General features: G+C 42.2%; 1 protein-coding gene across 1 annotated transcript in view; it reads right to left on the reverse strand.

Moving 5' to 3' along the window:
- Positions 1 to 12,690, reverse strand: part of PAK3 (p21 (RAC1) activated kinase 3) — an 83,782-nt gene that overhangs the window by 41,428 nt on the left and 29,664 nt on the right. The window contains 3 exon segments of the mRNA XM_025210833.1: positions 1,126 to 1,163; positions 2,067 to 2,220; positions 6,976 to 7,076. Of these exon segments, the coding sequence (XP_025066618.1) occupies positions 1,126 to 1,163; positions 2,067 to 2,220; positions 6,976 to 7,076 (293 nt within the window).

The raw sequence follows: 12,690 nt of genomic DNA on the forward strand, positions 1-12,690 counted from the left end.
CCCCACACACACACACTCCCACACTCCTTATCTCCTGCCACAGAGGGCTGCCTTCCCCCCTGGCTCGGGCTTGGGCCTCCCCTCTCCTCTCAGCCTGGACCCACTCCTCCCCCTCCTCCCCTCTGTCGGGTCTGAGCCTGCTACTTCCGTTCCCCTGCCGGGTCAGCCTGGGCCCGCTGCTCCCCACACCATGGCGGGCTGGCTTCTCCCCACCCTCAGGCCTGGTCCTCCCCTGCATTGGGCCCAGGCCCACCCCTCCCCTCCCCCTGCCACTGCGGGCTCCGTACCCACATGCTCCCCCCCAACTCCGGGTCACTCCTGACAGGCAATTGGCTAGTACATCAACAGTTCTCAATGGATCTATAACGATTGCACGTACCTCACTGGAATACTATACCACTAATATACCTGTGTATTTGAGGTTTTCTTGTAGAAATATATTTTATAATGAAAGTAGCCCCAACTTGAAAACTTCATTGTGAATATTTATTATAGACAGTCTCTACTGTGCAATCAAGAACATAAAATTAAGTACTTAACACTTCAAAATAAAGGCTAACTCCCTATTCAATCATTCAGTATTTAATGTACTAACATTAACACTGATAAATTTGGTCAATATTAATGTGGATGTCATAAGTACATCTTTGGGATTTCCATTGTAATTCAGCATTAATTATAATGGAACATTATTTAAAACATTCTTATAAATGGTTCCAGTGAGTTGCACATCAATTATAGCTTCATTTATATGCAGTCTTATAACCAAACGAATCAAAGAAAGAACAAAGTTCAACATTTATTCAAGATGCCTTTTACAAAGTTGGAAAAATTGCATTAAAATGTGTTAGTTTGCCTGTAATGTTCATTGTATTGAATTATACAATCCACAAAAGGCTGGGAATCATAAGCAATTCTCTGTCAACAAACTCAGACTTTCATCTGTTTAAAAGGTATTGACAGAAAATTAAGAATACCCAATGGTGTTTCAATACTGCTGTTGCAAAGACACACATGACTTCTCTCAGGAGTGGAGCCTGACTTTCTTAATACCAGATACGGCTTATTCCGCCGCCATTCACCCAAACACTGTAAATGAAAATATACTGTTATTTTTACACTCACCGAAGGATGGGCTGCTATGTATCCATGGGCGCTCTTATCTGAAAGGTGCAAGGGGAAATTAACCAGACGCTTGTCATCACAACGCTTGTTCGGCGGAACCCAGGACACGCGCATTCCAAACATCAGGTTTCATTCACAACCCCACTTTGGTAGAAACGGCTACTTAATAAAAACAAACTCCCCAGAATGAAGACGCTACAAAGGCTACCTCAGAGGTACCTTTCTTTCTCCCATCTTTCAGGGTCAAGCTCCTTATAAGATAGCACATGACCCAAAATTCTGGATTAAATCTTTCCTGCCCAGAGCAGGGGAGCGGGACCCAATGATCTCACAAGGTCTCTTCCAGCCCTAAACTTCTGTGAATCTGTAAATGTAATTCACATATTCACACACAACACTTATCTCTTCAGCAGCTCAGTAGTCAGACACTTTTGATAATTACTAAACTATTTTCTTTAAATTGAAAGATACATCCAACAACATTACTCCATAACCTGCTGCTCTTGGATTCCACCACTTAATCCAAAAACAGACTACACTGATTCATCTTGCCTCATGACCTAGGGGCTGCGAGGTGATAAGGACACAATGAGGAACCACCTGTATGGAGGAAGCAAGATAAATGTAGACAAAATGTTTGATCACCAGTACTTGAGGCTTCAGAAAGAAAGCATTGGTGGCTTCTCTCTTCAGTCACTCAATGCCCATATTTAGTTCTGGAAAAAAGAGCTAGCAAAAACAAGTAGCATTTCCAATTAATCTTCCTTGTTTGCAACTACATCTCTGGGGAAAATGTAGCATTTAATTCAAGGGCTTTTGATCTTTCCTTGTGATCAGAATGGCATTCAGGTCCCTCCCGTTTCACTTCAAGGACATTCCACATTTGCTTGTTTGGGCCTGACTCTCAGGGGGTTTCTTTGCACAGCACAATTTTGACTCACCTCCTGAAGTAAAGCTCATATATTTCTGGTTGTTAACTGTCTCTTTGGAATCATAAAATTTGAGGACATCTAGAACAGCTTGTGGATTCTTCTTCTGCTCTAGTTTGGTTATGTTGGAGGTCTGTAGTAGCCTGGCCCACTGCTCTGGGATTCCCTGTGGATGCCAAGTGGGAAGAACATTGATTTAAAATACTCAGTAGCCACAGTTGGTATAGTTCCTTACCAAGAATCCATGCTACCTGTAAGATTACTTTCAGAAACTTTGATTGACGCTTTACATTTAAAAATTAGAAACTTATATACTGTAGATGCAATCATTCTCTTCTCTATCAAAATATAGAGCTAAAACCAGGATCCAACTTTAAAAAAGAAAAAGAAAGTTATGACTGTGACAGGAAAAAAAGTGCATGAAACTCATCTTTAAATCAACCCTGCTCTTCCATGGAATAATGATTTAAGGCTTAGCTTGTTTTCCTGGTGATTTGGTGCAGACATAACAAAACTACTCTAGGTTTGTGGACAACACAGTGTATTTTAGGAGCTTTACACTGGATTTGCAATGCTTAATAATGGAAAAAATACATTCATGGAATCATAATTGATGTTCTGATTCAAAGATGAACCTCATCCCTGATACGTCACAATATTACATCAGGGGGCATGGTTTCTAGTTTGGAGGAGAGGGCTGGCCATTTGCAAGTAGTGGTCAAAATTGTAACACTGAGTTGTAACACAGCTGGTGCTAAGGAAGTCTCTTTTTTGAGCCCCTAAAGCTTTCTATGTTTGCTATTAACACTTCTAGGAGGTAGGGACTCAAAAAATAGGCTAGAACTGCCAAAGCCTTGCATGACTTTTCAATCATCTTACAAGCAACGGTGGCGTTGGAGAATTGGTCCAATCACTGAAAGCCACAGATCTGCATCGAAATTTGATTTCAGAGAATTTGTTTTAAACATCCAGTATAATTTCCTAAATTTCAGAACCTACGATTTTCCCCTTTTACTGCACAGCCAACATCTACCAGCGAATTGGAGGACTTACTGAATTAGAGGACTACACCTGAAGTGCATTTAAGCATACCCTTGGTACCACCCCAATCTAGACATTTTACATGGCGTCTTCCTAAGAAGCTCTCGGCAAAACAATGTGTGATATGGGCCTCCAGAGTTTGGGATTAATGACAAAAAGTGGGATAAGCCAAGCAACAAATCTACTGCACACACATGAACCTGCTGCTGCAGTGCTATGACATCTCAAAGAAGCACTTTGATGCAAGCTTCTTTTGGGCCTGTGACGCACCTCTGGGAGCTTCCCTGTGCACATCTGTGAGCCATAGAGATCTGGCTGTAATGGACGTAAATAAAGAAAGAAAAGAAAGTTAAAACAGAATGTGGGACAACTTAGAAGGTGGTGAGGAGGTGAAACCGATGGGCCGAAATGGGGAAAAACCCCATCTAAAATGGGAGAGTTATGAGGTAGGTACCAAATAGATTAGGTGGTGGACAGGCTACAGGAAGACAGATTTAGGAAAACAGAAAAACCACGTTTGTTCCAAAGTTTGGAAGCATCATTCCCTTTTTTTCTTTTTTTTTTTAACCAGTTTTTCTCTCCCTTGTAAAAATGTATTACTGAGGATTAATGGCAAGTAACTGGAAAAATTAGTGTTCCTTAAAAAAATGTTTTTATTTTGTTTTGTTTCTATAAATCGGGTAAGCAATTTTCAATGGCTCCCTGCAACTTTTTCTATTACTTCTCCAGCCCTGAGACCACAGTTGGCCACTGCACAGATGAATAAAATGCAACTGAGAAAACAGTGGTCAAATCCAGATTTCATGTTAGGAGATCATATATTGCTGTAATCCAAGTAACATATGTGCTAGAGTGAAAATCCTTGTCTACTCTAGTAGTTTTAAATGACTAATGTGCAACTGCTTTGGATCTAAAGCCATGACTTTCTCCAGTTGGCCGCACTCTTGCTTGGGAAACTTTAAAAGATTGGTATGTGACCCATACTTTATCCTAGATTGGATGTCAGGAAACTGTTTCATGAAGAGGCATGCTTTATGAAATTCCCTTCAATAAGAAAACACCCCACATCTCCCTTCCCTCAAAAAAGTGCAGCAGCAGCTTTGAAATAAAACTATACTACAGAAGCATGCCTCCATCCAACAGTTGCCAACCAATTTCATCTGGTGCTTGATGCCCTAATTCTTAGGGATCATGGTTGTTCCAAGCACAGCGAAATGAAGATTTAATGTGCATTTATGAGTACTAAACACAGCTTGATGCTAAAGCTTTAAAGCCAAAACTCAGGAGCCCATGCAGGTGTTGCCAATTCTGATTCTAAATGCAGCTAACAGCAATCAGCTAATACAGCCCGAAGGATGATTAACACTAGGTGTTAGAAAATTGCACATAACCAGGAGAGCAGACACAGTTGGCATAACAACCACTGTAAGAGTTTGAAATTAAAGAATATTTGCACATTTCTTGCACATCCCATGGCACTTCCAAACTTTTGAAAGAGACAGACAGTGTGAAAACTAGACAGCGGGGATTTTTTTTTAAAAAAGTTGTGTGTTTAGTGGCAGTCCCTTCCACCAAATTTACTTACCAGGAGACTATCTGGCTGACACAGGATGTGTGTCCAGGTTGGGACAAATCAGGGAAATCAAATGTAACACGGTACTTTATGTCTTGTGGTCACAGGTAGCTGAGAGACAAAACTATGTTCTCTATTGGAGCAAACTTTCAGATTGACCCGAATGAATAGATTTTGCTCCACAAAAGACTGCAAAATTAAGCCCTATGCCAACAAGCCTTACAACCACTAGTCTCTCCTTGGGTAGATCCAGATGTTGCCACCATCTCTTCATGGTAGCACTTTCCTGAATACCAATCTGCACTTTCATGCTACAGAAGTAAGCATGTATTCTTGGGGAAATGATTGTATAACAGAGTGTGGCCATACAACAGCAGCAAATCAGTGCCCACTACTCTGAGATATTAAAAGAGAAATCACCTGAACAGAAGTGGAACTGTTCACCACTAGTTCAGAACAAGCAACGCTTCCTCTGAGAAGCCAGGACCTGTGCTAATGTTTTGCTGATGGCATTAGATATGGAAAGTAAAATCATCTGATGCTGCAGTCCTATGTTGATCCAGTTTATGGTGACAGCAGTATTAAAATTGATCCAAAGAGTGATATCTAAAGAGCCAGTAAACTGCCTCACCACTGAGAATTTCTTTTTGGGTCCCCTCTTTTTTTGGTCCAGCTGACAAAACTAATACTACAAAACTTAACCAAGCATGCACCTGGTTTTCTTCCTACTGGTGTACCAGGGGATACTACTGTGATCCATTTCACTTTTCTTCCAGGCAGAAGACAGAGGGAACAAAGAAAGGGAATGCAGATAAGAAACAGAAAACTGAACAGGAGAGGAAGAGAACAGAGAAAGGAAAAAAACAGAAGTCAATGAAAAAACATTGAAAAAGGAGGTATCAGAGAAGTGAAGAGAGAACGCAAAAGAAAAGGAAAGAAAACATAAAGAAAGGAGAGGTAAAGACATGGAAAATTTAAACACAAAAGGAAGAAAAAGAATGGCAGCAAACTATTCACCAGATAAAATTAAAGATATCTATGAAGTAGCCACAGTGAAAGGAGGAGAAAGAGACTGACAATACAATGTAGAGAAAATACAGTAAAAACATTCTGAAATGGATATTTTGTTGTAATTTTTTTAAAGACTAAGAGATCTAAACTGAGTTTCTTCTTGGGCTATACTTGGGGAATATTCCCACTGAAGTTAAGCAAAAATCTGTCTCAGTAAAGATCTCAGAATCTGGTCCAGAAATAAACAGACTTTAAGTTGTATCTGTTCTTTAAAATCCAATATAAATATTCTAAATATAAAAATATTTCCAAATTACTAAGAGCATTTCAATGTTAGTTCCTTTACAAAGAGGTGTTGCCATCAACTAGCTTTTTTATTGCTAGCTGATCTTTATTTATGAAGGGTGCCAGGAGGGTTTCAAATGGTTGAAATGTAATAAAGGGACAGAAGTAGCAACCTAAGCAGAAATCACAGCATTGCACTTGGCACCCAGATTCAGGAAGGTACTGGCCCCTTGGCCAGCAATCCACAAAATGATTTGTCCCATCCTGTGCATTTCATTTTTAGAGCTAATCAATAGCAATACTCTCCACTATTCAGTAAGTTGTAATCGCACAATCTTCCAATCAGCTCACAGATGACAGAAGATATGGAAAGTTACTTATTTTCCATCTAACTGCAATAATTATTATGGCAAGGCTGGGAAAAGTTGAAGCAAGTTTGCTGTCATTTTACAAGGCCTACTGATTCCAACACCTCACTAGTGGCTGGACCCCAAACCTACTGAAATCTCCCACTGACTTCAAGGAGTTTTGTATCAGACTAATGTTTCCCATTACTTGCACACTGCATGCATTTTGTGATTAATATTAGAAGCAAAAGGTGCTGTTACTTTACTATCACATTCAAGCTAAAAACTTGCCTGATTACCTGATTGTGCGTGTCTGTGTGTGCATCTGTGTGTTTTTCTTAGTGTTTTTCTAAAGACAGTGAATAATCTGTGCCTGAAGCACCCTACAAAACTTAACCAAGCATGCCCCTGGTTTTTTCCCCTAGTTTTTATATTCCACAGGCACTCTACCAGAAATATTTTGAAGAAAAAAGATTTGTCTGAATCAAGAGGTAAAATACTCAAAATATTTCAATCCAACAAGCAGGAAGCTGGTTCTGTCCCTCCCGGTTACCCGCCCCCCATCCCCTTAGGCTGACTGCTGTTCTCTGATGTTCTGACTATGAAAGACTATTTCACTGTCAATCAGAAAACTGACCAAAGGTGCAATACAGAGGCTACTTACAGTGAATTCTCCAGTGACGGCATCAAACCCCACATGAATCGTATGCTCAAAGTCTGAAGGAAGAGAGATCTCAGGACGCTCTTTCTCTTTCTTCTTATTGGCTAGAGGCAAAATGTTAACATGCGCTTATTCTCTGCATAGTTTTTCATCAAAAGTTTTTACAACCAGGGTTAGTCAAGGCAGCCATTTGTTTTAGAGCCAGGATGCACATTCATTCCAAGGGAATTTCATCGGCAAAACATGCCCGGGTTCATTGAGTGCCCCTCTAAGGCTATGCCCCATTTAGGGGTGGCTCATGAATGGGGCCCTACCAAATTCACAGCAGAAATGGGCTGCGCTGCTGCTCCTTTAATCTTGCAGATTCCCCCATTATCCACCCACTGCTGATTGGTGGAGGGGACCTGCTTCCTGCTTGCTCCCGACTGGCAGGGAGGCGAAGACTGTGGTTTTAAATAAGGAGCTGTTTTTGCCTCCCACCACTGATCGGCGGAGGGACCCGGGCAGCCCCACTACTTGCTGCTGACTGGCAGGGAGGCAAAAACAGTGGCATGTTTAAAACCATGGTTTTCGCTTCCCTGCCAATCAGGAGTGAGCCGCAAGCAGGGCCCCTCAACCAATTAGCAGCAAAGGATCATACATGGGAACCTGCAAGATTAAAGGAGCTGCAGCAGAGCCCACTTCCACCTGAATTCGGTAGGGCCCTACTCACAAGGTTTATATTTGATTTTCTTCATCTGATCCAGGTTACAGCTATCAAAGGCCCAGCTATGTTAAACAAATGTAAAAGCCTTCTTAGGCTATCTGCATATAGGTAAAGTTGTCAGATAACTGCAGTGTTATTTGCACCATCATTTCTCCTTTATATCAAACTTCCATATTCACTTGCTAATTCCAGTTGACCAATTTCTTTTGTTAAACCTTGAAATCAGCCCCTAAAGCAGGGGCTGACAACGTTTCTGGCCAGAGTGACAAAAACACTCACAATTTCGACATATAAGATGTTGGTGTGCCGGGGCAGACCATGGGGGAGCCGCGAGAGGTCTGATTGAGGCACTACATCCCCAGCTCCTTTCCTGCCGTCCACCCAGATGTTCACGTGCCAAGCAAAATGCCTTTGTGTACCACACTCTGGCACCTGTGCCAGGGGTTGCCTACCTCTGCCCTAAATATTTTGGTGTCTCCTGTGAAAATCAATAAGGTTTGAAGTGCCTCAGCATTCCCTCATGTTACAGCCCTTCAAAAAGTATCAACTCTTATGGCTACCCATTTCCCAGAGCTTCTCTCCATTGAAGAACTGAGTGACCACCTCGCAAATAAGTCCAGTTTTATTTACTGCACAGTGAACAAAAGTTTTTGCCTCTAGCTGGTGACCAAATTCAAGGATGAATTTCTTGAATTCAAGAATTTTGGATGTAAGTGCGCCTGACATCCAAATTCAAGGATGTCAGGCGCACTTATTTTTCATATTTGTCAAATGTATTTGATACATTATGAACGACAACCTCAGCTCTCTGTAAAACTAGAAGCATCTCCATTGACAATTTTAGGTGCCATGGTGAAATCTTTGTGCCCGTGCAATGAATTCTGTTAGGGTAGCCCTGGGCTGCCAGCTTCCCCATTTCTGTGTTTGTCCTGGTGCATGCAATTTTTGCTTGCTTTGTGCTACTTTTTTTTCTGGGTTTGTTTGTTTTTTTTGCTACCAGGAAATCTCAGTAGCAAATTTTGCCCCTGCACTGCAAGTCAGCAGTGCCACGCACAGTTTAATGTGCAACGCACGCGGTTTGTGGCACTACAAACAGCACATGCCTGCATATCTCAATACGCCCCAGAGATGCAGACTAGAAGCCTAAAAAGTGGGAACATGTGTGGCAGAATACCATCTCTGTCTTTGCTATCTGACAATTTGGTTACCATAGTCACTGCAAAGGGCAGGCACCTCTGCCCTATCAGCTTCAGGTAACCCTGAGTTGTAACTGGAGCTGGATACATTCCGGAGGGAGCAGGGAAACCTGCTCCCTCTGCCTAGTGACTGGCATCACATACCTGGGTGGGGGAGTTAAGCTCCGTATTCTTCTAAGCACTGTCAACATGACTGGGAGGGGGCTAAAGACCCTGCCAGTCTACCCAGCAACCAGTGATGCATTTCAAATTGGTTGGCTGGCAGCCAACAGTTTCTGGCCTTCATTGGATCAGGTAAATGAGGTCATAAGGGCTATATCAGTGAAGGACTGCCCAGGAGGAGGAGCAGTAGCCATGATGAGAATGCAGAGAGAAGCTGGACCATCTGAAACTCTCTCTCTTGAAACTCATGATCAATTAATTGCTTGCCTCCAGAGGAAATCTCCCCCTGCCTCTGGATGATACTCACGAGTAAGCTAGCTGAGATCTAACTAGATATATAGCTTGCAGTAATACAGATGCGTAATCAAAGGCTACCATGCCACTGTTTGCTTTAAGGGATTTCTCTGATATTGGTCTACCCTGTACCCTATTCCAACCTACTCCTTGTAACCAATAAAGTTCTCCTTTGTACCTAGTGTGGGAGACTTATTGGAAGAGGGTCTAGATTATGCCTTGGGGTCCTCTTGGTTCGGCTGACTAAGGGAGACCACTATTTGTGCTTCAGACTGAGGGAAGCACCCCAAGTTCTTGCAGTGGGTCAAGTACCCTCAAGGACTACTAGGCCTGTGTTTCCCAAAGGGCACAGGTCCACGATCATTCCAGACTCAGGGTGGTGGCAGCATTACCCCCAGGCTTGTGGGTGGGCTCCAGGAAGGAGGTCAGCCAGACACAAGGCACCCCCAGGGAGTCACTCGGAGCCTGGAAGGTGGTCAGGCGCAGAGAGGTGGGTGGCTCAATGCAGAAGCACCCCCTACTGGCCCACCACAGTCTGCACATTCATTAATGCGCAGTAGTTACTGAGCATTTAATTTAGTGCTTGCTTAATGAAGTACTCACTAAATGCGCAGTAACTAGAGTTACTTCGTAGTAGCACCAGCAAATGCCTTTTTAGTGACACTATTACATAGTTGCCAAATAATACTGTGCACTAGCATCTTAGCATTGTCTGTGCTGTGACATGTTACTGGACAGTGTCATTAGGCGTCTCACGTAGGTGAGCCCACTGGCTATTACAATGGGGCCCCGACTGGGATCTTTAGATGTTACTGTAATACAATAACAACATGAATAGATGTGCAACAGCCGCAGCTTAGCAAAAGGCCAGAAAGTGATTGCTCATTCCCTCCATTTGTCCTTCACACTCTTTGGCTGCATAAGCGTGATAGCCAAACTAACCAGAGAAAAACAATTACTGGGAAGGATAGTTTGTGGAGTGACTTATTTCCACACGTGGGTTTTTTGTTCTATTGACACAGAGCAGCATGTAGCTTAATGAACTGGGGGGTTGTAAATAGCTTCTTTTTTTATTTTCATCCAAGGCAAGCCAGGCTTCTAACTTACACATTAAGTGGGTGACTTTTAACTCAGCCTTTCCTTCAGAGGTGATATGTCAAACAATGGCACTAGCGCAGCCCTTCCTCTAATGGCTGAGCACATTTTGCATAGAGGCACTCTCTACAGTGATACAATATGCAAGACAAACTGGGCCCCTCTTTGGTCATGGACAAACCAGGCAAACCAGTCTGACCTGTGCTAAAGTTATCTCAGAGGGAGATCCCACTTTGTCCTTCTCACTGCCTGTTTACGCTCTCATTTAGTTGGCAAAGTGGGGCGTTTATACACATGGTCCAGGTCTGTGTGTGTTGGGGAGGTGCTTTAATTAGAGTAGCTCCAAGAACCACTCTAATGAAAGCGCCTGGAGCATCTCGCGTATCAGTGTCCCCACGCATAAAAATGGCAGTGAGGGCTCTTTAACTAAAGCTCGTTCAAACAAGCTTTAGTTAAAGTGCCCCAGCCACCATTTTTAAGTGTGGGGATGCTGATACATAAGATGCTGGCGTATGCTGGAGTGTGGTAATCACCACACCTCAGCAGACTCAATTAATCGAGTCTGCTCTGAAGCGCTATAATTACAGCGTGTTGAAGCAGCCTTGTTCCTCATGTATAGGCACCCCAAAAAATTATTAATTTCCCCTCCCCCCCACAAGTTAACACACTCTCCTTTTCATCCCAAACGTATACCGTATTTGAATTTTCTCATCTTCTTTCTATAGTGTTGCATTTATCCTCTTTAAATAATTATCTGCTGCATTTCTGTCCAAGATCCCACTCTCTACTCAATGTTAATTGATAAATTATTTTCATTTGGCACTTGGTAGAGACAGCAGCAGTATATCAAATAGAAATACCATGGTGTTTTTTTCCTTTTATCTAGAAGGTGCTGGTACTTTAAATTTTCAGGATAGATGTTGCCAGCAACAAGATGTCATATCTTTTCAGTGTACATAACTTTTTACTGAAGATAACAAAATTGGTTTTTCCTATCTCGGCGCTGGCAAGTGATTGGAGTGAAAATTAGATTTAAAGGGTCATCAAGTTCAGCTTAAAGGAACAGTCAAATCCATAAGTGAAATAAGGTGTTACATAATATGTTCCATTAAAAACGGAACTTGTCCTTTACGGGACACTCAGGCCTGGAGACAAGCATTCTGGCTCATGGGGAGAGACTTGGCATGTGTGCCTAGCAGACCTCTGCTTAACAGACTGCATACATAATGCCTGTATTCAACACACTGATAAAATGTAAATTAAATAAGGAATTAGATGTCTATATTTAATCCTGCGGTCTAAACATTTTGACACTTCTGTCTTTGCCCTGCAGCCAGATTACATCCATTCCATCTGAAGTGTTGAAATACACTGAAAAGGACTGACTCTGAAGGGACAGCTGACCAGAGTTGCTGGTTTCATTTTAGTGATTCTTGTTTGCCTATGTTATAAAAGTTATCTGATAAACTGGACAATCTAAGCCTAGCTGTCCAGTCATGGGCACTGCAAGATCATCCACCACCTCTGCAAATAATTATTGCACATCAAAAAGATGACAAGGAAATGGAGTGCGTTCTGTCTGGTCATTCCCAATCACACCATTATTATGCCAAAAAAGTCCTTGTTTAGCAGTGAGCTGTGACTCAGCTGAGTGGTAATTTTTTCATTTCTCTTGTGAAGAAGAGAATAACTTGACTTCTTTTCATTTGTTTATTTCATTTCTGTTCATTTTCTTCTATCTGCATTTCATTCTGTTCTTTTCTCCATCTCCTTCCTCTTCTCGGTCCGTTTACCACATCATCATGGTCTTCCATCCTTCACCTTTCTGTTACACCCTAGCATCTCCGCTCTTTTCTTTCTCTTCCATATCCCCAACCTGATCAAGTTAATTCTTCCTATTTTTTGATCCTGTACCCATATGACGGAACTTAACAACCAGGGGCCAGATGCTGCTCTCACCTTCATCTAAATCAAGAATAGCTTCGCTGAATGTAATACTATTCCTACAACTATGGATCTACATTATCATGGCTGAAAACAGCATGTAGCCCCATGTGGTTAAGTTCTTCTTGCAATACTTTTAGTTGCATTTCCTGTAACTCCCTTACTGGGCCACCACTTCCTGCCACAGGATAGTAGTTTTTATGACTGAGCAGCTACTAGAGGTGATTCAGAGAGAATGGAAAAAGGCAGCTTGAACTGCCAAACTCAGTGTGGTTCCTCGTACAGTTGTGCTTTCAATCCTCTTTAGAAAGGAGTGCCCAG

This window comes from Alligator sinensis, unplaced genomic scaffold (genome assembly GCF_000455745.1).
Source record: "Alligator sinensis unplaced genomic scaffold, ASM45574v1 scaffold521_1, whole genome shotgun sequence".
NCBI lineage: Eukaryota > Metazoa > Chordata > Crocodylia > Alligatoridae > Alligator > Alligator sinensis.